Consider the following 26,887-nt stretch of genomic DNA (forward strand, 5'->3'; position numbering starts at 1 on the left):
CAAATGAGGAACACTGACGAGACTTCCTCGTTGAAAGCGAGTGGTCCACGTTCCCTCGCATACAGGCGCGCGCCGGGCAGCGGTCGTGGTCGTGGCCGTGACCAAAATAGCAAAAGCAAATGCGACGTTCGTTCAGGGAGATGAGGCCGACGACGACGTCAGTCCCCCAGCACGCACCGACCCCTGGCAACAGCAACCCTTGCCCCCCGGCCAATTGCAAACAAATGCAACCCTACTTTCGATGCCAAGCCCCGGTGACGGTATTTTTACCTCTGGCACCCGCATGCGTATGTGTGTGCATTTTGGTTGGCCGAGAATAAAACGTTCTTGTTCCTGCATGACGAGCGGAAATCGCCAGATGGAAAAGAGGGGGAGAAGCAGTGAGGGCATACTCACCAGGCCACATCACATCACACACACAACATAGCAAGGCAAAATAAAACCAGCGGTGCCACCTTAATACCGGTAGCTATCCGCAGTGATCGGCATCAACTACCAAGATTAGTGAGATCGGGTATTACTTCCCAGCCAGCCAACTCACCTGCCTGTCTTTTGCTTTTTATTGCTTTTCCCCCCATTTTCCACCAAAAGGGTTGCCACGCAATATCTATTGTTAGGGCAACTGTCAGAAGATAGCTCACATCGGCCAGATAAACATCCCATTTCTGCCCATCCCCTCCCATCCCTTCAACAAGCCTTTCGTTTCATCCGAACACCAGCCAAGGTGGGGCGTTCTAGCGGCCAGTAATAAGGAAATAGGACGATATTGGATGAAAACAAGGTCTGTGTCGGGGAGCGGTACGAAATGTTAATACCAATAAACAACACCGCCCACAACCAAAGCCATTGAGCCCTGCCAGCCGGACTCGTAACGATACGATAAGAAAATAGTGCTCTCTGGAGTTGGAGTCTCGACCGGTGCCTGCTCCATCTTTGTGGCTCTTGGGTCCAGATCATGCCCACTTGGAACGAAAGTCCGGCAGCTTTCGCTAGTATGTTAGCCAGAAGTTGGTAAGCATGCACTATAGGTACGACTAAGACCGAAAAAAACGGGTTGCCCTTTGTTGCTTCCGGCTGTCTGCGTGTTCCTGCATGTTCCTGAGCGTCTTTTGCTGGACTTTGCCCAATCCAGACGGGTTCCGACTCGCTCGCACTTGGGGCTTGCGCCGGCGTGCCCCTGTGGCTTTTGACTAACTTTGGCCGCTCTCCAATGGGATGGCAGAGAGCCGCTCTCTGGCCCCCTGAAATGCAACCCCCTGTCCCTGTCGCCTGTTGCTCGCCTGAACCCACCCGGAACCCGATCCAGTGTGCCATCCTCATCGCCCTACCAAATCAGGAGTGCCTGGGCCCCCGGACCCCTCTCTCGTGCAGGAACAAGGTACGGGCAAGGTAGGGTAGTACCGACTGACTGTGCAGCGTCTGTATACTACCTACTACTACTAGTAGACCTTCAGATGTTTCTTCTTCCCTGCCTCCCCCCCCTTCAGACACACTCACTTAAATTGTGCCCGGCTCCCACCTTCATTTTCCCTCCCGTCCCCTTCCCGGCTTCTTCTGGTCTTCACCGAGTCACACTCTCTCCTCCGTCCAGTCATTCTTTTTCTGTTTCCGCAGGTCGCCAGCTTCGATCGCGTTTTACCAACTTGTGATTGCATTCACTATTGTGCTGTTGTCTCACGCTACACTTACAACTCACAGTCCCGCTGCTGTCCCATCGCGCCCCGAAATCTCAAGAGACAAAATAAAAAGACAATCAAAAACCCCCCACGACCAAAAAGGATTGACCAGATTCATCCGTCACCAGATCGCATCACTCTCTCTGCGTCTTTGATAGACTGCGCCATATCCTGTCAACAAGACAACCTTGGGTTCCCCTCTTGAACGACGACATCACTCTCGATCCGTCTTCCATTCTTTGAAATCGCTGGCACCGACGCACACACTCCTTCCACCGGAAACTACACCCTGAAAGAAACACGCTACTTACCCAGTATCTGATACCCGGACATACATAACACTCGCAAATATGTTCTCCAAGTACATCGTCCCGGCCCTCTGCGCCGCCAACCTCCTCGGAGTGGAGGCTGCCAACCACCACCGCCACATGCACAAGCGGGATTACATCGCCACCGAGGTCGAGATTGTCACTGACGTTGTGACCGTCTACGTCACCGAGGGCGACCTGCCCACTCCCACTCCCAGCGCGGCCTCGTCTGCCCAGTCTGTCGTCGCTGCTGCCCAACCCTACAAGGGTGACGACTCCAACGCCGAGGCTGCCTCGCCCGTCACCACCACCACGACCCCGGCTGCTCCCGTTGTCGCTCCCTCTTCCCCGCCGGCTGAGCAGCCCGCTGCCCCTCAGCCCACCACCATGGTGACCGCAACCAAGGCTGCCCCCTCCCCTGAGCAGCCCGAGATCAGCATCCCCACCCAGGCCGCCATTGTCAAGCCTGCCCCCATTGCCAGCAAGGCCTCCTCCGCTGCCTCGGCTGTCGAGACGTACGAGGCCCCCGCGCCTTCCACCGGCAAGGGCGGAAAGCGTGGTCTCGCCTACAACGACCCCAAGCTCGTCTCCAACGTCTGCTCCAGCAGCAACAAGTTCAGCTGGGCCTACAACTGGGGCTCCCAGTCCGATGGACTCGAGGCTTCCATTAAGTACATCCCTACCCTCTGGGGACCCCAAGCCGACCACAGCCAGGGCTGGTCTCAGAACGCCCAGAAGGCCATCTCTGCCGGTGCCGACACCATCTTCAGCTTCAACGAGTGTGACAACGCCGGCCAGTGCAACATGGACGCTGCCTCTGCCGCCGCCGCCCACAAGACTTTCATGAAGCCCTTCGTTGGCAAGGCCAAGATCATGGCCCCCTCCATCACCAGCAGCGAGTCGCCCGGCCAGGGTACCCAGTGGCTCAGCTCCTTCATGGAGGCCTGCGGCTCCGACTGCCCATGGACGGCTGCAACGCCCACTGGTACGGACCCGGAGGCGAGGCTGGTGCCGACCTGTTCCTCAAGCACCTCGTGAAGGTCAACGAGACCTGCGGCAAGAACAACGTCTGGGTGACCGAGTTCGCCGCCACCGATGGCGACGTCGACGCGTTCGTCACCAAGGCCCTCCACGAGCTCGACACCAACTCCAAGTACGACTTCGTCCAGGGCTACTCGTACTTCTACCTCGCCCAGGGAAGCCTGATGCAGTCGGCCAACGCCCTCAGCACCTTCGGCAACATCTACGCCACCATGTAAAGTGGCTAGGGCAGATCTTTTTAAACCTTCTTGTAACTCACCCTTAGGGAGGACCTTGCATTTGTTCTTGGTAGACTTTTGCATTGCGATGATGGACGGGATTCAAAAAATCTTTTTATTTCACTTCTTCTCATGTACATAGTTTTCACCCTGGTATTTGGCTAAGAGCCCGCCTGGATTTCCTGCCTTCAGAAATCTTGAGTTGGTCATTTAGAAGCGTTTCAAAATATCTCTGGATCAGGAGCCGATCACGAGCTACGAATCCATATGAATTGACAAAAATAAACCCACGTTTTTGAGCATCCTGCTTGGCCAATTGAATAGCTTAGGATGTGACCGTGTTTGTGCCCCCTTTGTGATCGCAGCGCTACATGTACACTGTTGCGCCGTATGTGGGTAATCTTGCCCCTTTTCAAATGCGGCACAGCCAGAGCATACAATTTGACTACATACTGTATAAGAGGTACGTTTTACACCGGCTAGCCTCTCCAGGGTAGTCCCGAGCAATAGTATCTGCTTAAGTTCATTATTGACGCCGGATAGTCTTGCAGCTTAATTCGCTAGATACTATCAAACGTAGATAGCTTTTAGCAGTGAACGCCCACCCCAGCAGGCGAGTCAGAAAATGAGATCAAAGATGAAAAGCACGCCACCCAATTTTGTTGTTGTACAAGTCCTTTGACGCCATATGCAGAGGAGGAAACGGCAAAAGGGTATCTCTGAAAAGAACCTCCCCCAAACTCCGGAGCACACGACATGACCCGAACCAGCATGTGCGTGCGCATGTATGCTAGCAGAATAATAATTGTACATGGATATGCAACAGAGTAAACAAAAACAACGATGGCGTTCGTTACGTGATCTCGTCCATTTTCCCTCCAACTTTTTCTTCCCCCTCTCCTGCTTCTAGCCCCTGAGCCACCTCCTCTGGGCTCGGGTCTCCCGCCATGACACTGCGGATGGAATGAATCGATGATAGTGTCCTAGAGGGCTTGGGTCTCTGTAGAGGGTGGCAATCGGTGGTGGCGGCGGCAGCAGCAACGGCAGCGGCTCTTGTTGTTGTATCGACGGTCCCCGGAGCGTCGCTATCCCCACCTGCTGCTGCTGTCGCGGCTGCTTCCAACGTGCTTGGCGTCACCTCCTTAGCGACCTGTTGCTTATCATGCCCATCCTCGTTGCCAAAGAGCGTAAATATATTATCCCAATGAATTGGGCCGGCGGACGCAACCGCCTCGTGATAATCGCTGGAGCTGGAGTTATTGTGCCCCGAGGCTGCGGAACCCCTTCTGCTTCTCATCATCAGGCTGGCCGCTCTCGTCGTTCCATCGCCGGGGCGGCGGTAGCACCAGGTTGTTGCAGAGGATCTTCTTCCTGCCGTGTCATATGGTCCGGCCTCGGACATGGAGTAGCCTCCGCTCAATGCGTCGGGGCGGTAGTGGTCTCTACGGGAAGCGCAGCTGGAGCACATGCCATTTACGACATCTCGCCTCGTAACCCATTGGATGACCATAGCTGAGAATAGGACTTGAAAGGTGTGGGTGTCATTAGCACACATAGTTTAGTGTGAGAGGTGTGGTGAGAGGGGGATGAATATAAAGGGGTAGGAGGGAGTGAGGGAAGTCGTACTGTCACAGTTACAGGTTAAGAAGCATAGCCAAGTCGTTTCGCCGTCAAGGGCCATGAGAAAGGAAAGGTTGCTGCCATCCATGATCAGGCACCTTCCTCAACGTATTACCATGTCATTTCAGTAGCTGAGTGGTTGCTTACATGATACTGGAGGTAGCTGTGCAGCATGCTCCAATGAAGGTACGTAGGGCAATGGAGCGAAGCCTAGCGTTGGCTGATGTTCGCAGCATGCCCGCGGCGGAATTAAGGTCTGTGCCGTGTCAGTACCCGGGAAGTTCTCAAGAGTTTATAAAACCGGATTCTTGCAACTCACTTCGAAGTGGTATCAGAAACAGCGTTGTGAGATATATCTATTAGGCCGTCAGTATTGGGGCTGGCTATCGTGACAAGGTGACAGATATAGCTCACGTTGGCAAGTACATCACAGAATACCAGAGGCACCAGGACGGATCGCCTGGCTCCAATGATACATCTTCCGTTCTCCAGGCGGGATATCCGGCTATGATGTTCTGTTAGCCGCCATGTATGTCTTCCAGCAACAAAGCCCTTACTGCACGAAATTGAGAGTCAACACTACGATATAGGCGCCTGCTTCGAAGTCAATATACACTGTGGCGTGATGGGGTAGCAAAGTAACTAACACACTAGGCCGGCTGAGTTGAAGGCGTATAATTTTGATTCGAGCCGCCTTTTGGGGCTGTTTCTCACAATGAACTGCAACGACCAACATGTCAGGTCAGCTTGAACGTGGCTTTGGGGAAGTAAAGTATGACCTACCGCTCTCTCGTTCAAGAAGAGGCAGATGGACTGATGTGATATTAGCTACGAGCTGAAGGGGGGTTTGTTGTTTGGCGAGAACTCGCATACTATCTGATTTGAGTGTTAACGCTGACATGTATTGAAGGATAATACTGGGAGTCGCTTGACATACCTTTGTGATGACATATAAGGTCAAGCAGATGATGATGGCGGCTGAGCAGTTCTTCCGATCTGCCCAATTAACGCCGCTTCCATGCGAGAGGATGATCGTGGCGAAGACAAAAACCCACGAATCTACCAGGACGGCGAACACGGCTGTCCGGCGGCGCCAGGTATCAACATGTTGTCTGTCCCTTGCAAGAAAAGGCAAGATGAGATACTTACTCCAGATGACGAAGGGTATCTTCTTCCACACCTTGACCGCCAAGTATCTCTGAGCTAAGAATTTTTACGAGAAGTCAGCCGGTGTCTCTCCAGCCGGATGCGATTGTGGATGTTGGGGTAATCTGGATGCGCCTACTTAGGAAGGCCGTCAAGCCCACGAGGGCAGCCAGGGAAATGAGCAAACCCCAGACCTCACCGGCGAGGGGCTCGCCTTGATCCCGCTTGGCGTGCAGCAGAAGGGAGGCTGGGGAGCGTTGCCCAGAGACAGCTGAAGAAGGTGAGTGTGGCGACATGACTAGCTGGATGCATGGGCACCCAAGCAGCGCTCGTGATGATGGAATGCTATAGCTTCGTTTACATCACCCTTTGTCCCAACAGAGCCAGCTCGTATTCTTTGCTACGCGTGCATTGGGATGGATGGCGATTCAGGACAGGCTGAGGGGAAAGAAATGGATGGGAAAGGTTGCCCGCTCTCCTGGACGGGGTCAGACTCCGAGTATATGCGGCCTTTGAGTCCTGGGTCCCCCTCAGCTTGGACAATTCTGGGATCGGCGATGTTAGTTTGTCAGGCACACAATGGCGCTATCTCCGGTTTGACGGCAGCACCTACTGCATCGGTTGATATGAACGGTTGGCAAACCATGGGACGGGCGTCGAATATGCTAATAGAGGCGAAAGTTGATGGCATTGTGGCAACACTGGGCAAATCCGGAACACGTCCATGAATCAAAATGGGGTTTCCAATGGGGAAATGGCCATGGCGTGTATCTGGTCCCGAAGAGAAAGGAAAACCAGCATATGTTTGGGCCCGTTTGTCCGGTGATGCAAGGGAGAGAAAAGAGTCGGGGCCTGGAAACCAGCGCAAATACCGAATGGCGTTTGTCGAATTACTCGCCGACAATGCCGAGGCGGCGAGGCCGTGAACTACGGATTAGGTAAAATACTTTGCAGATGGCAGGAACTCTAGTCGGACCTGCCCACGTGCAGGCGGCCATGCGTCACTTCCTTGGCTCAGGGCCCTTTCCATCTTGCCTTGCGACATGCAGGCGTGGTTAGACTCTGAACCTGAACCCATCCGATCTCGTGCCAATAATACATTATGAAATTGGAGGCACGCCGCTTGTTCGGCAAGCCGCTCCAATAAGCGCCAATGGAATGTCATAGTCGGTTGAACTCTTTGGCCTTTGCCTGCTTGCCTCCCGTATCGGCAGCTGTGCAGCTTGTGATCTTGGGCCGAATTCAAGCAAGAAAGGGGGTACGGTACAAGTGTTTTGGCGACCAAGCGCCCGAGGCTCCGAGCAGCCTCAACTCAGCCGGCAATAGTGAGGCCGTGGAAGAACTGACGATGTTTTGCACTGACCTGAAGAAACTCAACATGTACACGGTTCCTTGCTTCAGGTTGTTTGCCCGAGTGCTCGTTACGAAGCTTGGGTGATTGCTGGAACTATAGGCATTGGTAGTACTGGTGCAATAACCCGATAATCTCGCGACAGACGGGCAGACGAACGGCATAGGCGCTGCTGTAGTAATACTAGGTAGTTATGTATGTGTAAGTATTTTCACAAGAGTATCCAGAATGCTTCTTGCCTAGGTACGTTAAGCATACGGAGTCGTATACTCACTCGCCTTCACTCGATCGCATCTTATCATATGGTCGCAGGCCAAGCTGTCACAGTGTCGATGCTCTACTGTTGCGCAAACTCTCGCACTGACTGCTTGGCACGACTACACGCATCTCCCAGGCGAAACCCAACCCAGCCAGTGATGCCATGGGCAATGCAGAGATGGATATATCAGGAACAGACAGGCGTATGAAGGTGCGGCATTTACACTTAGTAGGACGGCAGGGACGCATCCCGTGTTTGTGGTTTGATTTAGTCGGCCTTCCTATCATCCAAGGTTTGGCCTACTGTATCGCTGCGTTGGTAGATACTGGCAGCTAAAACATTACTTTCATCAACAAAAGCTTTCGCTGACAAACCCGTATAGCCAATTCACCCCCAACGCCGTTGCCATACGCAATTCCGGAGAGCGGCCTCGCTTCATATCCGCCCCTGGGAAGACCATGCGCCCCCCGCAGCACCATCTACCCAATAACGCCCATGTTAAAAAAGCCATCATATGCTGCCATCCGAGTATGTACTACCTGAATACACTATGTCGTATGAGTCATGCTACTTTGTAGTTTTCTTCTTCCTCCGTCTGTGTCACCAAAGCTTGAGGACGTGTTTAGGGAATCTCTTGATAGCCGCGCGTCTCGAGTAACCGTCGAGAACTTAGCCTCATTCTGTATCTCTGGGTGGTTGGGCCCTTGTTCGAATGTGGAACTTGTCGCGTAACCTATCGGCCAGGTTATGTCCGGCCCGGTCCTCGGATGCCACGCTTTCAGAAGGCCCATGCTGCTCCCGGAACTGCCTGAGCGCTCGAATGCGTTCGTCCACCGACGCATGCCTGAGCATGTTCCAGTCGAGTAACCGGGATCTCCTGCGGCGGTGCCCTGCGTCACCCTCGTTGCTCTCGCTCTCTCCATGGCTGCGCTGAACTGATAGTTCACCCGGTTCTCCAACTCCGTTCTCTTCGTCTTGTGTACTCTGTGGCCGTAGGTCGAGCCGGCTTTCGGATATGTCAGTGATTATGTGGGAGGGGTATCTGCAACCAAAGAGAAAACTCACCATAACGGGCACGTTCCGGAGACATTCACCAGCCAAGGATCAACGCAACCGGGGTGGAACTTATGATCGCATGGGAGCACTCGTACGTCTTCTCCAACCGTGAAGTCTTCTGTGCAAATGGAGCATCCAAGGTTCTCGTCGTTTTCGTGGCCATCTGGGATCGCTGCAGGCGCGCTTGCCACGACTGGCCTGGCCTCCGGTCCACTGTTGCCCTGGGCCGTCGTCTCTGCTCGCGGATCAGGCGTCGCCGCAGTCTCCCTCGTCTGCACGGTAGGGGACACCTTATGATCCCCAGAGACGCTCTCGAGTTCCTGCTCTAGATCTCCCTTAGCTGGAGCTGGATCGCCGAACTTGACGATGGGCAGGGTCTCTAACACGGCCCTCGCCAAGCCACGAGCTCTACTCTGCGTGGGGCGTGGCCCGTAGCGTTCTGGATGCCGATGTGCCCTGACTGCTCCAGTGCCGATTATGATGAGGAACAGCAGTGTTATCAGTCCCGTGATACTATACAGGATACTCATGGCAACTGCCGAGTTATTGCCGCCGCCTTCGGGGTTGGGGGTCGAGTTATCCTGGGAATCGCTACCGGTAATGGCTGCGCGTATAGTCCCTCCAGAATTCACTACCATGCCTCTTGCGCCCTTAGCTTCGTCGTTGCTCACCATGGTCCAAATTGATGTGTATGCGGGCTCCTTTTCCAAGGCGCAGCTCATGCCCGATGTGCTATACAGGAGTACAGCTTTCGGCTTGTTCGGCGCCGAGGTGATGGCGTTGAACATGTCGTCGGGTGAAATGAACGAGTCATCTTTATTCGGATCGCAGGACATGTATGCGATCAGATCCGGGTCGTTGAGCTCCAGGTAGTTCTTTGTATTGACGTTGACCAGATTGCCCTGAATGTTGAATGACTGTACACCGAGTTAGATATATTTCTCCTTGTAGCATAGGCAGCGTCGTTGGTACCTTAGCCTCGACAGACGTGCCGTTCAATCCGGCCTGCTTCGTCAACGGCGTGATGGGAACCTTCTGCGCAAGCGGACCAGAGTCGGAAGGCGTCAATGAACAGGCCATAGTATATTTGGTGTAATATCCCGGGACATTTTGGACATTTCGTATTGTAGGGTCGTCGGCAGCCACGGCAATGACAAAGCAGGCAATAGCCAGAAAAGTGTAGGCCGTCCTGGCGAACGAGGTAACGGTCGACGTTACCATGGTCGCGATGCTGCGACAGCGCGCGCGAATGGCCTAGCAGAAGACGGCAAAGCTAGGTATGATTGGGTCGAAAGCCGCAGAGACCCAGCAGCATAGGAAGTCCGGATCTTTGAACAAAACAGCCCCGGCCGGAGGCACACTGTCGCATCCCACCTACAACGCGCATCGACTCCGGCTCTTGCACACTGCTCAATTTGTTTCTCCCTTCTTTCCAATGCTCGTTCTTTCGCGCGTGCAAACACACACATACACATGCACGTGCACGAGTACGCTCTAGATCTTTTCCCAATCTCAGGCAGGCATGGACAATGCGGGGGATCGGCTCTGCCTCTTGCCGGATCAACCAGACAAAATACACTGGAAGGAACGTAAGGGAAGAAAGGAAGAATAATGACGCTTGACGATTGACGCTTCCCAATTGTTTCCTCGTTGGGAAAGGCAGGCCCGTATATAGAATTATTATCTCCCCCAGGAATGTTGATAACGGGATGAAGGAGGATAAGGTGTAGGATCGGATTGGTGGTAGTGGTAGGTAGTATACTATGCCCAGTACTTACGTAGGCATGATGGAGTGGATGGGTGGGTTCCAGTCCAGTGAACCTAGCGGGCTGCGGGACCGGCGGACTCTCTGGACCAGCGGAGGATGGGCGATGGGTGATGTGCGGCTTGATCGTCAACGTAGCCAATGGGTTTCGTGGTCGCTGCCAATCTCTCCATGTTTTGTCGCCCAAGCCTGTGTGGCGAACGCCCGTCCGTCAGCTGACTGGCGCTGGCGGGGGAGGCGGGACTCTGGTGCACCGGCTTCCTAGCGATTTCTGCTAGCGATTTGCCATCTTCAGTTGCTCGTCTGTCAGCGGCCGGCCTTTTTCGTCCCTTTCTTTTCTTTGATGGACAATCCGAGACGCATCTGAAATGGAGCTTGGTGCTGTGTTGAGAATCTGAGACACCTGGCTGGTTTTAGCGTCGGCTTATGGTTAAAGCACCTGTCGATTGCACCCTAGCTCTGCTGCTTTTCAGCCAATCAGCGTGGCTCCCTTGCACGCACTGCCTCAAGTGTGCCCATGACAGGACGATTCAATGCAGGTGAGTTTTGGAAATCCGTCGGTCTGCTTCCTGACGAGACGAAAAAGGCGACCCTTTCTCCCCCTTGAGATCCAGCCGATCTCCGAGCCCCATCCAATCGCGCTGCAGCTGCAGTAGACTAGCGACTCTCCGAGTGCCGTGACCAGCAGCTCGTCGTTGATAGCCCGTGGCATATCTTCGGCTGTCAACGTGTGACACAAGTCTGTGGTCAGTTGGCCTAGCACCGCCCTAGCTCCCATTCCTGACAGACGGGTATGTCTTAAAAAGGCCAATCTGCTGGAACTAAAAAACATAGTCTGGGTAAGCACTTTAACTTCGGGTTACTACTAAAGTTTGACAGTTAACCTAGTTCACGGTCGAGAGGGGGGCACCGGGAATGCCTCTCTTGTCTCACGTGCACAGGCCCCGATACGGCTTGTCACCCAGCGGCCAGCGGCCAGCAAAAGATCAGTGACGGGAGATAGAAGCTTGGCATTTACGAGGCAAGAGGCCCCAAAGGCATCACCCTATGGCATCAACCAGCTTCAGTAAACGGGACACACTGCTGCTTTTCACGCTTCATCCATAGTGCTAGTGGAGTAAGCACGAAAGACGAGCTTCCCCATGATCCGGAAGAGTCGATTCCGGGATAATTGGTGGTGATGGAGACGACTACCTATCGTCGGTATGGCTGGTAACATGACAGTTGCGGCGCTTCCAAATCGTATAGTTCATCAGGAGAAGCGATGTGGTAGAGTGTTTGCACCAGTCTAGTTGGAGTGCAAAAAATAGCTATCACTAGTCGCGCATGTGCTTCATATAGAAAATGTACAGTCATATCTCATCATACATAGGAGTTCTATCTCTGGTATGTCTGGTATTGTGCCACATCTTGTGAACCATGGCGCAGCTCCTCCGTAGCCTTGTGAAACTTGACAGCAAGATGAACCAGATCGTGACAGGCGCCCGACATGCATCCCGTAACGAGAGAGATACATGATCTACCAGTTCGTAGCATGCACCATTCCCCAGTACCCCAGCCCCTCGCTCGATAACAACGCCGAAACTGCAAGCACGCAGCTGGCGGGAGGTGCAAAACATTGTTTTAGGCCAATGGTTAATTACTTTGATACTTGCCCGTCTTCCGAGGGACCCTGGAGATCTCGGTGAAACTGTCTCATACCGTTTCAACCCATCAAGCAGTTCAAGCATGTCGGCTATGTTAACACGGCTATGTACGGGTTCAATATAAATGAAGCCACTCGATGGTGTTGTATAAAGAAAGGCGGGTTTACAGGTTGGTAGTTGGCTCTATCTCACGAGAACGTCTCAGTGTAGCTCATGAATGTGCTGCACTTCATGGTGGTCATCAGGGGTGACTTGGCAACACCCTATTATATTCCAGTCTCTCGCGTGGCTGCTACAGTGATCAGGTCTGGGTGAGGTATCTGGGCCCAGAACCACAACGGAGACGAGGCTTCTCTTCTATATTGTGATGTCGGAATACAACGGCACTCCAGCCGCGGGTTGCTGATACAGGCTCTCGACGGTAGATGGGGAAGCAGGAATGAGTCAAGGTCATCCACGTACATAATGAATCGCTTGGATAGGTTTTGTTTAGAAAGCTCCCTTCATAGCACCCGCCAGATGCGAACTGCTTCCGGGTGTCCTCGACACAGATTGGACCGTACGAGTCAATCCAACCAGCCGGGGCTCATGTAGTGTATGCAAACACCAAGGCAATCCAGATCCAGTAATGGAATCAATTCAAACCCCGAACCGATTCCAGTACAGGCAAGCTTGCGATGTGAATCGTACGAGGGGACCTAAATCTCTTCCATATCCTCCAAGTCGTCCAGCATAGGCCAGTCGCCGACCTCAACACGCTCGGGCCGGACGAAAACGCCATGCTTCATGGCCGATTCTTGACCCCAGTATCGTGTGCCATTGATGCTGCCGTCGTTCTTGCCCACCGGCTCATCAAGCTGAATGCCCACCCAAGCACCCAGTGCGCCGGGGATTTCCTTGACGTCTCCAACATACTTGACCTCACCCCTCTTCGCATCTTCGCCGCCGACTCTGCATCGTTTGCCAACCTCAATGCCGCGACTCTTGATCTCCTGGAGAAAGGCGTCGATCTTCGCTTGCTCCAGGCTGGGGGCATCGGGGTTGAAGCGGCCTAGCTTCTCGGCCTTCTTCCAGGCTAGGACCGAATCCGTCTTCTTCTCATACTCATCAGCTGGCATGACATATTTGTCAACACCCGAGATGTCGGTGTAGTTCGGCCGTTGTCCAGCTGGTCTAGTATCAACAACCTGTGCTTGTGATGATTAGCCATCGATGCAGAAGGTCTAGTTGGCTCTTCGGAAGCAGTCCCGTCCACCGATGCATCAAAGATGGACCGTCGGCGCTACCGGGTGTGCGTGCGTGCGATCGTGCGCCTCTTGCGCAGAGACTATAGGCCCGCGCCAGCCGCCCATTTGTCATCTAGAGGCAGAGGGTATCGCGCCAACTCACCTTTAATTCTGCGTATGGAGTAAGAGGGAAGCTGGTCAGGTAGGTGTTGTCCTCATCCACCGCCTCGATGGCCACGGTCTCCTTGGAGGGCGTCTGCAAGACAAGCCGCTGAGCCGAAGGCGGCACCCCTGTCATGGGTTCCAATTTTGCCTTGAGCTGGGAGATGCTCCATGATGGCGTGATACGTCGTTCCGACGCCGAGTTCTCGGAAACGACCTGCAGCGGAACATCGGCCATCTTGGCTAGCCTGTTGAGATGAACGAGCGATGAGCCGAGGCGCAGTGGGTGAACCGAGGCAGGGGTTGTGCAAGATATAGGGTGTGGTCCAAGCGGTGAGCAAGCCAAAGCCCCTGATTGCGACACGGAACGGAATGTTTTTCTAGAAGGACGTTAGAAGTCGAAGCCCCTGCTGGTTTCGCGTTGTGCTGAATGTTGCGATCTTGCGGAGGTGGTGGTTTCCGTAAAAAGCGGCGCACAGAGCTATTGCAGGGTTGTAGTTGGTTCGTTTGGCATAATGGGTCTCTTTCTCTGTCCGCCTGAGAGAAGGCAGGTAGGTACCTTACCTACAGCCACCTATGGAAAAAGGTACCCATTTGATCAATTGGCTTAGCTAGTGGTATTTACTCAATACGTCAATCAAAACCTGTGATGTAAGTCATCTCATACTATCCGAATCTTCGTACCAAGCGCACGGTGAACGATGAACGAACGACTCAAGGCTGATATCAACTTCGGGCCTGTGACACATCCGGGTTCCGCCAGCCAGGAATCGGTTAGTGTACTTCATGTTACTTACCTCCAGTCCGACAAGGCTAGGTTGTGCATCAACCAACCAAATGAAGTTCCAACTCTATTGCTGCGAGCCACCTTCAGCCACAATTGAGTTGCAACTTACCTATGTACAAACACGGTCGTTCGTCGTTGGTGCGTTCCTTACTTACCTAACCTCTTCCCGCGAACTCGAGACGGATCTCGTGGGGCTTGGGGGCTGTCATTGTTACCTTGGTATCCCTCATTCCCGGGTTGGCCATGGTCCCATTGCAACCTCATTGTTCATGTCGGACTGCCCGTCTGCTTCACATGCTTGCTGGTGTGTTCACCTTTATCCCGGTCTCGAACGCGGTTAATAGTTGCCGCTACGCTTCTGACATCTTGCGCCATCTGGGATGGACGACGACAAGGTATGCACCTGGCCAAATGCTTGCTTGATGAAACCTCATCCCGTCTTCGATGAGACCTGCCTGTGTACATACTGGCGGGCGCCGTTTGCACCTCGGCGCAGTCCCTATCCAGGTCAGTGGGAGTTGTCACTTAGGCAGACTACCGCCAGCATCAAGCCATTTGGCAGAACAGCATACGGTCAACCGGCATCAATGTATAGCAGTACATCACAATGGCAGGACACCATACTAATCGCACACCCGTCTGTTCCTGTGATGAATCCGTTGCCTTTTGCGAGTCTCGCTGCGTTTTCCTTTTGTCCTCCTTCATTTGTGCCTCCTGGCAGAATCTCCAAACAGCATGCGATACGTCGGGTAGCCACTTACACGACCCTTCTGATATTCCCAATCCGGTCATCGCCTTTTAGCCGCCTCGCCGGGGAGGGAAGGAGGCCAGGGACGCGGCTGATAGCGAGCCCGAAACTACAAACACGCGGAGTGGTTCTTCCTACCTGTCATGCTGGATTCCAGACGTAGATGAGGACAATGACCTATCATAATGTGAGACATTGCGCCACGCGCATCCCGATGTCTCTTCTTCCGGGCGAGCATGGATAGACAATATCATTGTCGATGTACTTTTTCGGGCACTGTTTTTTTCTTCTTCTTCCTCCAATCCCAACCCCAAGGCCCGGCAGGCCACTGTCGGGCACTATGCCCGTCATGGTGATCCCAGCGGGCCCCATTCGTAGAAGCTGGATGTCTGCCATAAACCTACCGGGAGTTAGGTACAGCATCCATCCTTTGCTTTCCACACCGCTGTGAATCGCCAAGGCTGGACTGGCCGGGCTGGACTGTACTGGCTGTGCCAATCCGATTCTTGTTTGGAAATCTGGAATTTGGACCTGCTTTGGACAGGGTGTGTGTTTAGGACTCTGGGAAGGTTGGTCAGTATCGGTATGGCATCGTCTTCAAACCAGGTACTATTGAAGCTTGTCGCCATATAATGGCCGATTTTCCCAGATTGTCTCACAACATCAGATCTGCTTCATGACGTCTTGATGGCCGTGTTCTCGAGTCCAGACCGCAAAGACAGTTGGGCCACAATTCATCCGATGAGTGAGGACATGGGAGAAGCAGCTACGTAGGCATCAGAAATCGACCAAACAGCCAGGTCCAGGCATTGATGCAAGGCCAACAAAGCTGCCGGACTTGAGCAGACAATTCGGCACGGTAGGCGGCTTCCAGGGCTCATGAGGCGCAAACGATTCCATTGGTCGGCCAGGACTCAGGAGGGCTGTCTGCATGAAAGCGCAGTTGATTGAGCCCAACTCCTTGGGCTTGACCGTGACTGGCCTGGAAGGCTGACGGGCGCTCGTCATAGTATGATGTTTTAACAATCATGGATAAGCAATGCAACCAGGAAACAGGGCCAATATGTAAGTACCACATACACCCGTATTGTTTCCAGCCTCCAGCCTCCCTCTGTTCCGTGCTGAGGAGGTTGCAATCCCAGGGACTCGTGAAACACGGGGTGGACGATATCACCGGAGCGTCCGGCCATACCCGGACTATAGTGATGGTTCGTCCCCTCCCCCTTCGCGCTTGGAGGAAATTGGACTCTAACACTGACTTCTTTTCTTGGGAGGAACTGCCTATAGTATAGGGCCATCGCCATAATGCCGTGCACGGATCCAGCTCGTGGCAATAGCGGTTGCAAATAATTAATCGGTCTTGATTAATGACAGCTACTTAAAACGACGACCTCAAACTCGCCGCTCCGCTTTTTCCTTCGGGCAGCAACAGCACAGCATGCACCAGTGCGTGCCGACTCCTCATCGCTCACAATCAGAGCCGAGGAATGAGAATACAACCACGCTTTGATTACTCTACTCTACCCTACGCCGTGACCGCCACATACGCACCCCACGCGGCTATGCTCGACGTTGTCTTCTGGAATGGTTGACTGACAACCAAGAGAGGGATTTCTGACTTGTATTTACTTGATTCAGCTAGTGCTGAACGTATATCTCCATCAGGGATCGTCGTCCTTCTGGCAGTTGAGCCAAACAACAGCTTGCTTCATCCAGTTCTTGTACCAATCAATCGTCCGAGAATCTCAGATCGAAAAAAAAGAGCCAAAATAAAAAAAACCAAGAGAGCGCGCGCTTCGCTCTGCTGTTCTTTTTGCATTCTTTCCCTCCCGGTCATCCTTGGCGGGCCCACCACAAGACTTCCACTTTTGCATCATCATGGATGTTCGTTATGGACCCTGAACCTAAACGTGATCAAGTCGATCGAACAATCCACCCCAATCTGCAAGACTAGCAAGGAAGCCTGGCGCTGAGTAGGTCGAAAAGGAAGGCGAGGAGCCGACGGGGATTTTGATCCTATCACCAGCCATCTACTGTATGTAGGTACAGTAGGTATGCGACAGACAAAGACAAACAAGCCAAGGTGGGAAGACCGTGAAAAAGAGACAAACGAAACATACCGTTAGCCACAAGCGTTGCATAGGGAGAGGTGTACATAAATGCATGTAATATTCAAGGTTCGTCCGTTTGGCAGGTATTGCCCATCTCGTGTGTCACACGATGGCCCGGCGCAGCTTGATGCCGTTTACCTTCTTACCTCCCTTACATAGATGGAAAAGTTGAGATTGGGTCGCTTGAGGATGGATGATGACCCGGCTTGCATGAGGAAGAGAAGGTGGCATTTGCCCATGGATGGCGGGGGCAGATCACAGTTCATGGCGGTTGTGTGTCGTGACGCACGCCATCATCGACCCTCTTTCTTCTCCCTCGCAAATCCGTCAGATGGGGGGTTCGATGAAAGAGCGGTACGGCACCGCCTCCAGATTTCTCTTGGGCTACATACGTAGCTGCATACACCCAGATGCTATGCGTAGTAATAATGAGACTGAACGTACGTACGCATGTGGCTAAGTACCTTACATGCTAAAGGCAAAAGCATTATGCATGGCTGACCGCCAGTTCATCAACCCCAAGGCAAGAGGGCTGGTCCCGGCAGTGAGGCATTGACGATGGATGACAACTTGTTTCCTGCTACCACGACAAGCCCGGTAGCTAGTATAGTAGGCAGCCCTCTAGGCCCCGACCTGGATGCCCGATTTGGATCTGTGCTCCAGACCGGCCAACGAATATTTTTTCACCTGATTAATTCGGCCTAAATCCTACTGGTTGCGGCACTCAATCTTGTGCGCTGCTGCTCTATTAACAGGATATAAGGAATACAGTGCTAGCTATGTACAGGATGTAGGTATACGTACTTGGCTTACTCCATACCTAACACAGGCAGTCCCAAATCTAACGAACTACCAAAAACCACGTGAGCAGACGACCTCAGCTGAGTCGAGAGCTGTGAGAGCTGAGAATAAGAGCGAGCAAGCGGCAATCTTTGCTCCATCCGAATCCCAAATCCTTGGAACATTGGACTATCCTGTACTCGACCTAAACCTTAGTTGTGAGATGTGTTCAGGAGCAAGCTGCGTCCGCGCCGAGCTGCGACATCTCACTTCAAATCCAGACAGCATCGCATGGAGCAGAGCAGTGCTTATTCTTAGCCCGTCCGTGGGACTGAATGAACTCAATTGGAAGATTTAGGCGGCCCTAAGCAGCATGTACAGGCTGAAAAGCCGCACAGACGTTGGAGACGGTCCTGCAACTAGAGAGCCCCGTTTTCCCGCCTGTTGCTGCCCCAAAAGAACAAGGCCCTTTGTTCGCTAAGTACGCTGCTAATGCTTGATGCTATGCCCTGGCGGGCGGGAGAGTTCCTTCTGCAGTTGTTCTTTTGCCTTTATTTGTGTCCAGTCAAATACGACAGGTCTCGACTTTGCTTTTCCGAATGGAGCAATAAATACACACAATGGCCATTCTTGTTGGAACCGGTCGCCTGCTCGCTTACGGTTAAGGTTTACCGATCTGACACCTCATCTCCTTCCCACCAACGACCCAAGGCAGGAATCTAGGACTATCTACATTATCTACACACACATCTATCTATAATATACATACATACATACATACATACATACATACATACATACAGCACACACACACATAGTAGTAAAGCGAACACACCCAATCGGTATGCAGGTCTGCAAACGCATTCGCATTCTCACCCCTACCTACCTCATGTAATGCACCTGGCATTACTACACGGATTGTACTGTGCCGTAGCTTAGTCGAGTGACTTTACTTACTGTACTCGGGCACACGCGACGCTATGCTTGCAGGTGGTCTGTAAACCAGACTTTTTAGGTTATCGGCAGCTAGCTAGCGACCCAAGACGACCCTACTACTCACCTACACCTATCGATCGTCCACCCGTGAGCTCTGCATAAGTAAATGTCTCACTCAACGTCTAAATCAAAACGAAAGGACGGGAAGGCAAGAGCAGAAAAAGAAGGGGAACTGCGTCCCATCTTCATTCCAAATCAAGCCGTACGTACATACAAAAAGTTGGTGCGGAATGCAAATTGGGTGGGTGAATAAAATGGATAGTATATGGGTATGACTCTAACTCTTTCTTCCTCTCTCAGCCTCTGTGCTATTGGGAGTGGTGCTTGGCATGGCGCCGGTATATGGATGGCAGTGGCATGCGCACCGGGTCGCGGGCAAAAACCCAAAAACCCAATACCAAATACCTCCAGTCGAGGCCCTAAAAAGGGAAAGAAGTCGAAGGTACCTGGGCCTTGTACCGTGTGCCTCAACCCAGGTTGCAATTGGGGTCGCATATCGCTCGCTGAACGGGTTTCAAAGTCCCCACCGTCGTATGCAGTTTCATGGCAGCCACATTTCCAGCACCCACCGCCTGATCATCCCATTGGAAGGAAATCTCCTCTCTGCTGCTGCTACTCTGCGCTGCTCTGCTGTCTACCTCTGCCTGCCCTGCTCCGCGCGCGCTTTTTGTCGCCGTGCCCTTGTACAGGCGGAGGTACCGTCCAGAGCCACCGTCTGCCCTACGCTACGGGAACCCCATCAGTTCTCAGAGCCCTGGACCGTCCGTCCAGGGCTGTCCTGGATGATGCTTGGTATGCATGTACATCCATCTTGAATATCCCAAACTCCATCCACTTCCTGCAAAGCGAACCCCATGCCTGCAAAAGGTTCGTGTCGGTTGGTGCCCAGATCATGACACACCTTCTTTCTGCTTGAGCCTTACCGGCAGAACCCTGCTCTGCTTCTGGAGATCTCATCTTTGAACCACCATGGAACACTGGGCGCACTCTATGTTCGGGCGACGTTCATGCTACCCGTCGCCGCCGTCTTTTGACTAATTCCAGGCCAAAAGGGAACCGCTGCCCTCAGTGCCGGCCAGACCTGGACTGGACCACCAGCTCGTCGCCGTCTGTCCTGTCTCTCTCGTCTGGTCGTTGTTGCCCTTAGCGCGCGTGGGCGAGTGAGATGGAGAGTGGTGGACTGTTCACCGCGAGGTCATGCACGACTTCGTGGCCATGCCATCAGCCCCTAGTCCATAATAGCCCGCAGGGCCAACAGCTCATCTGTTCAACTTATCAGACATCTGAGACTCCCAGGGCCATCTGCCTATTCTCAGCAACGTCCGATCTCACCGACGGGCCAGTCCCCGTCCCAGTCTCTCTTCGCGTTGCCGTTCTTTGCTTGTACCGCAGGTTCGGGGATTTTGCCTGATCGACAAGATCACGTTTCTGCTGCTTGAACCACGGCCAAAATGAATTGTTATTGTCATTGCAGGTGTGTTTTGTCGTCGTCGGCCCTGGGGCACCGCACGGCACGGAAGCAAGACGATCCTGGGCTGGGTTTGCTGGATTTCGCTCTTTTGGCAGTGTCATACGCCACCGACTCTGCCTCACCCGAGCTACTATAGCTGACCGATGTACATATAGACAACTGGCTCCCGGATCCACCCTTTGTATGTTTCGACACACCTCACCTCACACCCACTCACACCCCCTTCTCCCATGTCAACATTCCTTTTCTGGTACCCATCTGTCGTCGGTCTACTTGCTGGACTTGTTTCCCTGACCCCTGCACTCGTTCCCCCACTGCGACCACCGCCATCCATTCGTGAAGTACTGTAGAGCGTCCAGTCCACACAGCGGCTTTAGACACTTGCCCTTAGCAGCTTTTCTTTTCCCTCTGTCTCAATCTGCAATACGCAAGTTCCCGACGTGGATCCCCCTCTACCCTGCTTGCTGTCTATAACGACACTCCACTAGAGACATGAGCAACGATAAAGTCACTCTGGCCCGCAAGACTCTGGAAAAGTCACCAAGGCCAACTGACGTATTCCTCCATCCTGGTACCTTCCTCTAGAGTCTGCGTCGAGCCTTCACTGATACCCTCATTGGCCCTAGAGTTGCCTGGCGAGCACCCAATCATGTTGATATCTTCCCAAACGCGACTCACACTGGACTGATTCAGGATCTTTGCACCCGAGGAGCCTCTTCTTCTTTTACCTTCCCAAACCACAGAGCACCACAACGGTCAATCACTCGTCTCATCTTCGGGCCAAGACTAACACCATCAGACCAATCCGCCCTACTACTTACTTACTACCTACCCTATCTGCATACAGCACTCGTCTCTGCCGGACAACCACCTCTACCTGCCGCAGCTACCGCTCCTACTACTACTCTTACTCCCATTACTTCCTCGTCTTCTTCTTAACCTTCTTTTAAATTTACTGTTTCGAAAGATCCAAGTAAACTCTTGCCGACACCTTTGACAAGAAGTACGCCCCCAAGTCCGTGTGTTATCCAGCTACTGTGAACATCACAACAACACCGTTGGGCATATCGTCTCCTCTTATAACGAAACCCTGTATGCTCCGTTAGGTACTCGCGCGGAGAGCGCCTCTGTGAGGAAAAAAATAGCCTGACCAAGGCTCAGTCGGCGACAGACCGCCACCGTGGATATCGCCTCTCTCCTCAAGGGTTCCGACTCGTACGAGTCTTCAGTGTCTCCTCCCCAACACCACCGAGCAGCTTCAGTACCTCCGACCGTGGCGGCCACAGCTTCAGCCGTGCCCGTTGGGCCACCCGTGTATGCGGCACCCCGTCTGGAGCCGGGACCGGGTTTGGGTGTACCTGCAAGACGCATCATGGCACCCCACGCAGCAGAGTCACCGGCGAAGAAACAAAGCAAGTGGTCAGCCGAGGAAGATGCCCTCATCATCGAGCTGCGGGGGAATGGCATGAAGTGGGAGGACATCTCCAAGAGACTGCCAGGCCGGAGCGCCATCAGCTGTAGACTTCACTACCAAAACTACCTGGAGAGACGAAGCGAATGGGACGAGGAGCGCAAAAACAAGCTGGCAAGACTTTACGAAAGGTACGTTCCCGAGCGTTGGTGTCCTCGCCAGAATGGCATCCTTGGGCGTTTGCGCAAGTTGCAAGCCACTAACCAAGACGCAGATTCAAACCCGAGATGTGGGCAAAGGTTGCGGAAGAGATGGCCATTCCCTGGAGGGCGGCCGAGGCCATGCATTGGCAACTCGGCGAGAACGACATGGCGCGCCGGGCGGGCGTGGTGCCGTTTGCGCTATCGGCGGTCAATCTGGACAGTGCGCAAGCAAGAGGACCTCCGCGGGGTCATAGCCACTCGCACTCCCAAGGAAGCCTCCCTCGCGACATGGTCGGTCCGACGAGAGGTTACGGTCGGACACCCACGATGCCACAGGCACGGCCGATAGTTACACGCAAAGACAGCATGCCCCCTCACATGCCGCCCCATCTCGAACACGGCCCAGGCGGCTACGATTACCCCCCACCCGGCGGCCCCTTGGCACCGATACAATCGCAGAGTCAGCAGCGCCCCGGCATGCTGCCTGGCCTTGCAGAGTTGACGACCGGAGTCAGCCCCTACAGCACACCGGCCTACTCGATTGGGATCCCTAGCGTCAGTCCCGCACAAAGCGCAACCGCAAGCCCGGGCCCATTTATTCCTGCCATGGCCTACCCGCCCCTCGAGCCGGCCGGATCGAAACGTCGTAGAAGTCCGGATCTTTTACAGGCCGAGGCGAACCGACGCAGGCACCTGGATCCGCAACCCCTAGAGCGAGTCATGCCGCGGCACATGCCATGACAATGAATAATCACACGGGACACGGGACACGGGAAAAAGAGCCCCGGTCCAAAATGGGAGTCGGAGTTTTTGGCGGTGTCGACTGGAATAATGTTTGATTTAAAACTGCATGGGGGAATTTGCACCTGGTGACATTTTTTGGGAATTCATTGCCTCTTCTCGTGAGTCGACACGGGGAGAGAACGCATGCTGCATCGGGTCGGAGCGATCATATGGCTTACGGGAAATGCATGGACACTTCATCCAAGGCTTGGAGTGTTATGGAATAGGGTGTGCGAGTGTGGGTGTGTGTGGCAATCATGGCTATTGTTTTGTTTCCCCGCTTGATATTATCTTGTCTTGCTTTTTTCCCTTCTCTTTCTTTTTTTTCCACTATCCACGCAAATATCCATGGCGCCTGCTGGGGTGAGATAAAGAAAAAGGTCGCACTTTTTTTTCTTATTAGAGCGAGGAGGGCATGGTCAGGGGCGTTTACGGCGAGATACACTTTCTGCCTCCTCCAAGTGTCTGTCTACGGAAGGACACACAGTACGTATGTAGCAAGGTGTCAGTCATCATGGATGAGGGTTTATCCGTCCATTGTCCATTTGACCTGTGAGCAGATTGGCTTTCAGGCTCGCTGGCTGGTTGTGGGAGCGGCCAGCCACAGGGAATATCATCATTAGCATTGAAAAGACCGAAATGGCAAAGGGGAAAGGGAAAGATGTGTGTGTGCGCTTGTGCGAGTGTGGAGGGGTAGAGACGAGCGAGTTGCTTGTGCGCGAAACAACACGACAGACTAGGAATTACTTAGATCTGACGAGATAGAAGCCTGTTTGCTCTTACTGGTATCACGGAGTTGGGAGAAAATGGAATGGGGATAGCTATGTGTGTTAGTAGTGCATTATCGCGCATACATTGCTTACTGTATTTATAAGGGATCTAGTTATTCATATTGATGTTACCACAGTGTGATATACAATTTCTTTATTTTCATTTTATTCTTATTCTGTGAACAGGTATCAGCTACTGCATCGGCTAGCTACTACCCACCAGTTGTCTTTGTCGTACCCGTTCCTCACAACCTTGCCGCCCACAGCCTCGACGTCTTCTTCCAGCTCCCCCTTTCGGAAGAGGTGGTAGTAGCGTTGGTACGTGGTGTCGGCAGGGGGGGAGGGTCGTTGCTGCCACCGGCATCGTTGCCGGCTTCTACTACTACTTCTTCTTCTCCGTCTCCTCCTGCTGCTCCTGCCTTGGTCTTCTTCGTCTTTGGCTTCTTCTCCTTCTTCTCTTTCTTCTGCTTCATCACCCACGGGACCAGAAGGTCCTGCTCGGTACTCTCGTCCCAGCCGCGCCGGCTGTTGGACTGCTCCAGAGCCCAGACGTAGACGAGGATCTGGCCCCCGTCTTCCCCGTCGCCGCCGGCGGACGGCCTCCTCACGCAGTCCAGCAGGGCCCGCACGGCCTCGCGCCGCCGCTCGCGCGTCGACATGTGGTGGATGACGGCGACGCAGATGGCGAAGTCAGCGCGGCCCTCGGGGAAGGGCAGGGCGAGGCCGTCGGCGACGGCGACGTCCTGGGAGCGCTCGGCGCCGCCGTGGTCGCGGGCGAAGCTGACGAGGGAGGCGCTGCGGTCGGAGCCCAGCATGTGCACGCCCGGGTTCACGCCCAGGTACTTGCCGTTGCCGCAGCCGACGTCGAAGCCGACGGAGCCGGGGGCCAGCGAGGTCAGGAAGTCGGCGATGACGGGCCAGGGCTTGTAGCGCGTGGCGCTGAAGTGCGGCGCGATGGACTCGTAGACGGCGTGCACGTGCTCGGCCTCGTAGTCAGCAGCCTCCGCCGCAGACGAGGAGGCCGCCAGCGAGGCAGCAGTGGATGGCGGTGCAGCGGCAGCAGCAGGAGCAGTGTTTGCTGTCAATGACAACGACGACCCCTTTGAGGTGGCAGTGGCGGTGGTGCTGTCATTTTGGCCTGACGGCGGCACAGGCATTACAGCAGCGGCGGTGGCAGCAGCAGTAGCGGTGATAGGAGGTTGCATTCCATTTCCGGAAGCAGAGGGGGGAGCCGCTGCATGCAACGCTGCGCTGCCACTGCTGCTTGGTTGTTGACTTGCAGCAGCAGCAGCAGCAGCAGCAGCCATGGGAGCGTCAGCGTCAGCGGCCGCCGGTGTCGTCGATTGCTGCATGGTTTGGGACGGAGTGGACGGACACGACGTGTGCACCAAACCCAGACAAGCAGCACTCAGACACACACACACGCACACACACTGACTGACCAACCAACCAACCCCTAGTAAGCTGTTCGTTCGTCCCTTGTGGCGCGGGGCGGTGTCGCAATTGGCGATGTGGACAACAAATGCCTCCAACTTACTAACCAGACGAGGTTGTATGTACGTATGCTCTGTTCGGTCGGGTACCCAAGAGTCCGGACCGGTCACCGCTTCTTTCAAAATTTGTTCTTTCTTTCTTCTTCTCTGGCTTCTTTGCTCTCGGCTCGAGGTCTCGTGGACCCCTCACTCCTCTCCTCCGCTCAGAACCTCGAACTTTTCTCACGCGCCGGGGGGGTCTTGTTCCCGGATTTCTTTCTCTTCTAGGCCCGTCTCCAACCCCTGTCCTTACTAGAGCGGCGGGCACGAACACGTCAATTCCACAAGTTCTTTTTTTTTTTTTCGGCCGACTGGCACACAACGGTAGAAAAGACAGGGTATCTGGCGCTGTACAGTAGAAGAAGCCTTCCAAAGGAGGGGGATCTGACGTCCTAAGGTCCTGGGCAAAACCCCGGTAGTGGCGGTTTTGGCTTGGGCCTTGGTCGTTCCCACCAACACGGGCGCTGCCGTAAAAAAAAGGCCGCGAAGAGAAAAAAGAATTTAGCGTATTCATGCACTAACACCGCTTCGAGTAGTAGGCAGTCAAGTAGTGCAGTGCAGTGCAGTGCAGTGCAGTGGTGTATGTATATGGATGACAGACAATATCTAAGTAGGGTTATATTTGTATCACAGTCACAATGCGCGAACGGGTAATCTCGGGTAGCACACGAGGCGGGAGGCTGCTGAATCTAACCGTTTGATGTCTCCTTCGAGGTTCATGTAATGTCTCTGGGTTGTCTGATGTTGATGGATGCGGGAGGGCATGGGATGGGATGGGATCGAGCACTGCCGGGAAAGCCGTTAGGTGGTGGTCTGCTTAAGGTTTGTTTCCCACCCCCTCCATCCGCCACTACACCGGCCACCGATGTACGATGTACTTTTGTATCACTTGATCTCGACAACATGCGACCGACTTTGTTCCCAGCATCCAACATCATCAAATAGATCAATTCGCATTACAGGTGACACGGTACTTGCATGGACTTGTACATCACCGCCCGCCACGAACCCAACCTGCCCAGTTCCAGTTCCAGTTCCCGTTCGTGTCTTGCCTTGTTTCGACAACATGGCGTTATGTTAGGTTGCCTTGCATGAACGAGACACTGCAGCAGACCTCGACTATGGAGGCCTGGACTCGCCATTACGTAGCGCACTATTCTTTTTGGTATTGACCGACACTCGCATTGGGGGAGCCAAGTACCTCAGTCCTAAAGTTGCGGCAGCCGTACTGGCCCTGGCCCTGCCTGGCCCTACAGTGCTTCTAGGGACAACCCAACCCCAACCTACTAGTAATAGTACGACCGGTGACCGGTTGGGTGGTGGGTTGCTGGCTGGGCGGTTCTTCTGTTCGTTCTAGCATACCCTGGTACCCGACTTATGTACTGTACTAATACACCCCTACAGCAGATCGCCTTGGTCTACTGCCCCGTGCTGTGGGCGTGCAGCGAGCGTGGGTGTGCGCGGGCGTGGGGTTACAACTTCCAAAACCAAAGTCTCGGCCACTACGGCCCATCCTTCAGGCAGCTTACCTGGTACAGTGGACGGACAGTGGCTGACCGGCTGCCAGCCCAGAGATTCCAGAGCAGTTAGCCCAGCATGCGGCCGCTGTCCTCTTGCATCGGACAATTCTTTTCGGGGCCGTAGGGCAATGACTCGCTTCGCAGCTATCGCCTGAGCGCCTCTGACTCGATCCGGCCCGGAAGCAACCGAGATCTGCCCTAAACTAACATTGATCTCAACATCCCAGGTTACCTGGATGTACGTACTTGCATGGGTCAATTGATTACCATCATCCTGGGATATCCATCCATATAGTAAGCA

General features: G+C 53.8%; 6 protein-coding genes across 6 annotated transcripts; 2 read left to right on the forward strand and 4 right to left on the reverse strand.

Moving 5' to 3' along the window:
* Nucleotides 1–2,026: 2,026 nt before the first annotated feature.
* On the forward strand, nt 2,027–3,243 carry PG985_009135 (glycosyl hydrolase catalytic core domain-containing protein; the record flags this gene model as incomplete). Its single annotated transcript, XM_066828903.1, is given in 2 exon segments — nt 2,027–2,969; nt 2,984–3,243. The coding sequence occupies 2 exon segments, from the start codon at nt 2,027–2,029 to the stop codon at nt 3,241–3,243; spliced, it is 1,203 nt and encodes a 400-aa protein (XP_066683815.1).
* Nucleotides 3,244–4,096: 853 nt separating this feature from the next.
* Nucleotides 4,097–6,305, reverse strand: PG985_009136 (uncharacterized protein; the record flags this gene model as incomplete). The annotated part of the gene is made up of 8 exons (XM_066828904.1): nt 4,097–4,685; nt 5,011–5,119; nt 5,183–5,219; nt 5,278–5,419; nt 5,442–5,478; nt 5,511–5,691; nt 5,801–6,066; nt 6,149–6,305. 8 exons carry the CDS (start codon nt 6,303–6,305, stop codon nt 4,097–4,099), a joined length of 1,518 nt encoding a protein of 505 aa, XP_066683816.1.
* Nucleotides 6,306–8,294: 1,989 nt separating this feature from the next.
* PG985_009137 (Receptor-likey region transmembrane domain-containing protein 1) lies at nt 8,295–9,896 on the reverse strand (the record flags this gene model as incomplete). Its single annotated transcript, XM_066828905.1, has 3 exons — nt 8,295–8,625; nt 8,685–9,592; nt 9,648–9,896. The coding sequence occupies 3 exons, from the start codon at nt 9,894–9,896 to the stop codon at nt 8,295–8,297; spliced, it is 1,488 nt and encodes a 495-aa protein (XP_066683817.1).
* A 2,888-nt stretch (nt 9,897–12,784) lies between these two features.
* On the reverse strand, nt 12,785–13,712 carry PG985_009138 (CAP-Gly domain-containing protein; the record flags this gene model as incomplete). The annotated part of the gene is made up of 2 exons (XM_066828906.1): nt 12,785–13,273; nt 13,476–13,712. 2 exons carry the CDS (start codon nt 13,710–13,712, stop codon nt 12,785–12,787), a joined length of 726 nt encoding a protein of 241 aa, XP_066683818.1.
* Nucleotides 13,713–21,529: 7,817 nt separating this feature from the next.
* Nucleotides 21,530–22,722, forward strand: PG985_009139 (uncharacterized protein; the record flags this gene model as incomplete). The annotated part of the gene is made up of 2 exons (XM_066828907.1): nt 21,530–21,969; nt 22,053–22,722. Coding segments are annotated over 2 exons (1,110 nt in total), but the record flags the coding sequence as incomplete, so codon positions are not given.
* Nucleotides 22,723–23,779: 1,057 nt separating this feature from the next.
* Nucleotides 23,780–24,886, reverse strand: PG985_009140 (uncharacterized protein; the record flags this gene model as incomplete). Its single annotated transcript, XM_066828908.1, has 1 exon — nt 23,780–24,886. One exon carries the CDS (start codon nt 24,884–24,886, stop codon nt 23,780–23,782), a length of 1,107 nt encoding a protein of 368 aa, XP_066683820.1.
* Nucleotides 24,887–26,887: the final 2,001 nt, after the last annotated feature.

Source organism: Apiospora marii (assembly GCF_038362585.1).
Source record: "Apiospora marii strain CBS 49790 chromosome Unknown utg000005l_segment0_segment0, whole genome shotgun sequence".
NCBI classification, from domain to species: Eukaryota; Fungi; Ascomycota; class Sordariomycetes; order Amphisphaeriales; family Apiosporaceae; genus Apiospora; species Apiospora marii.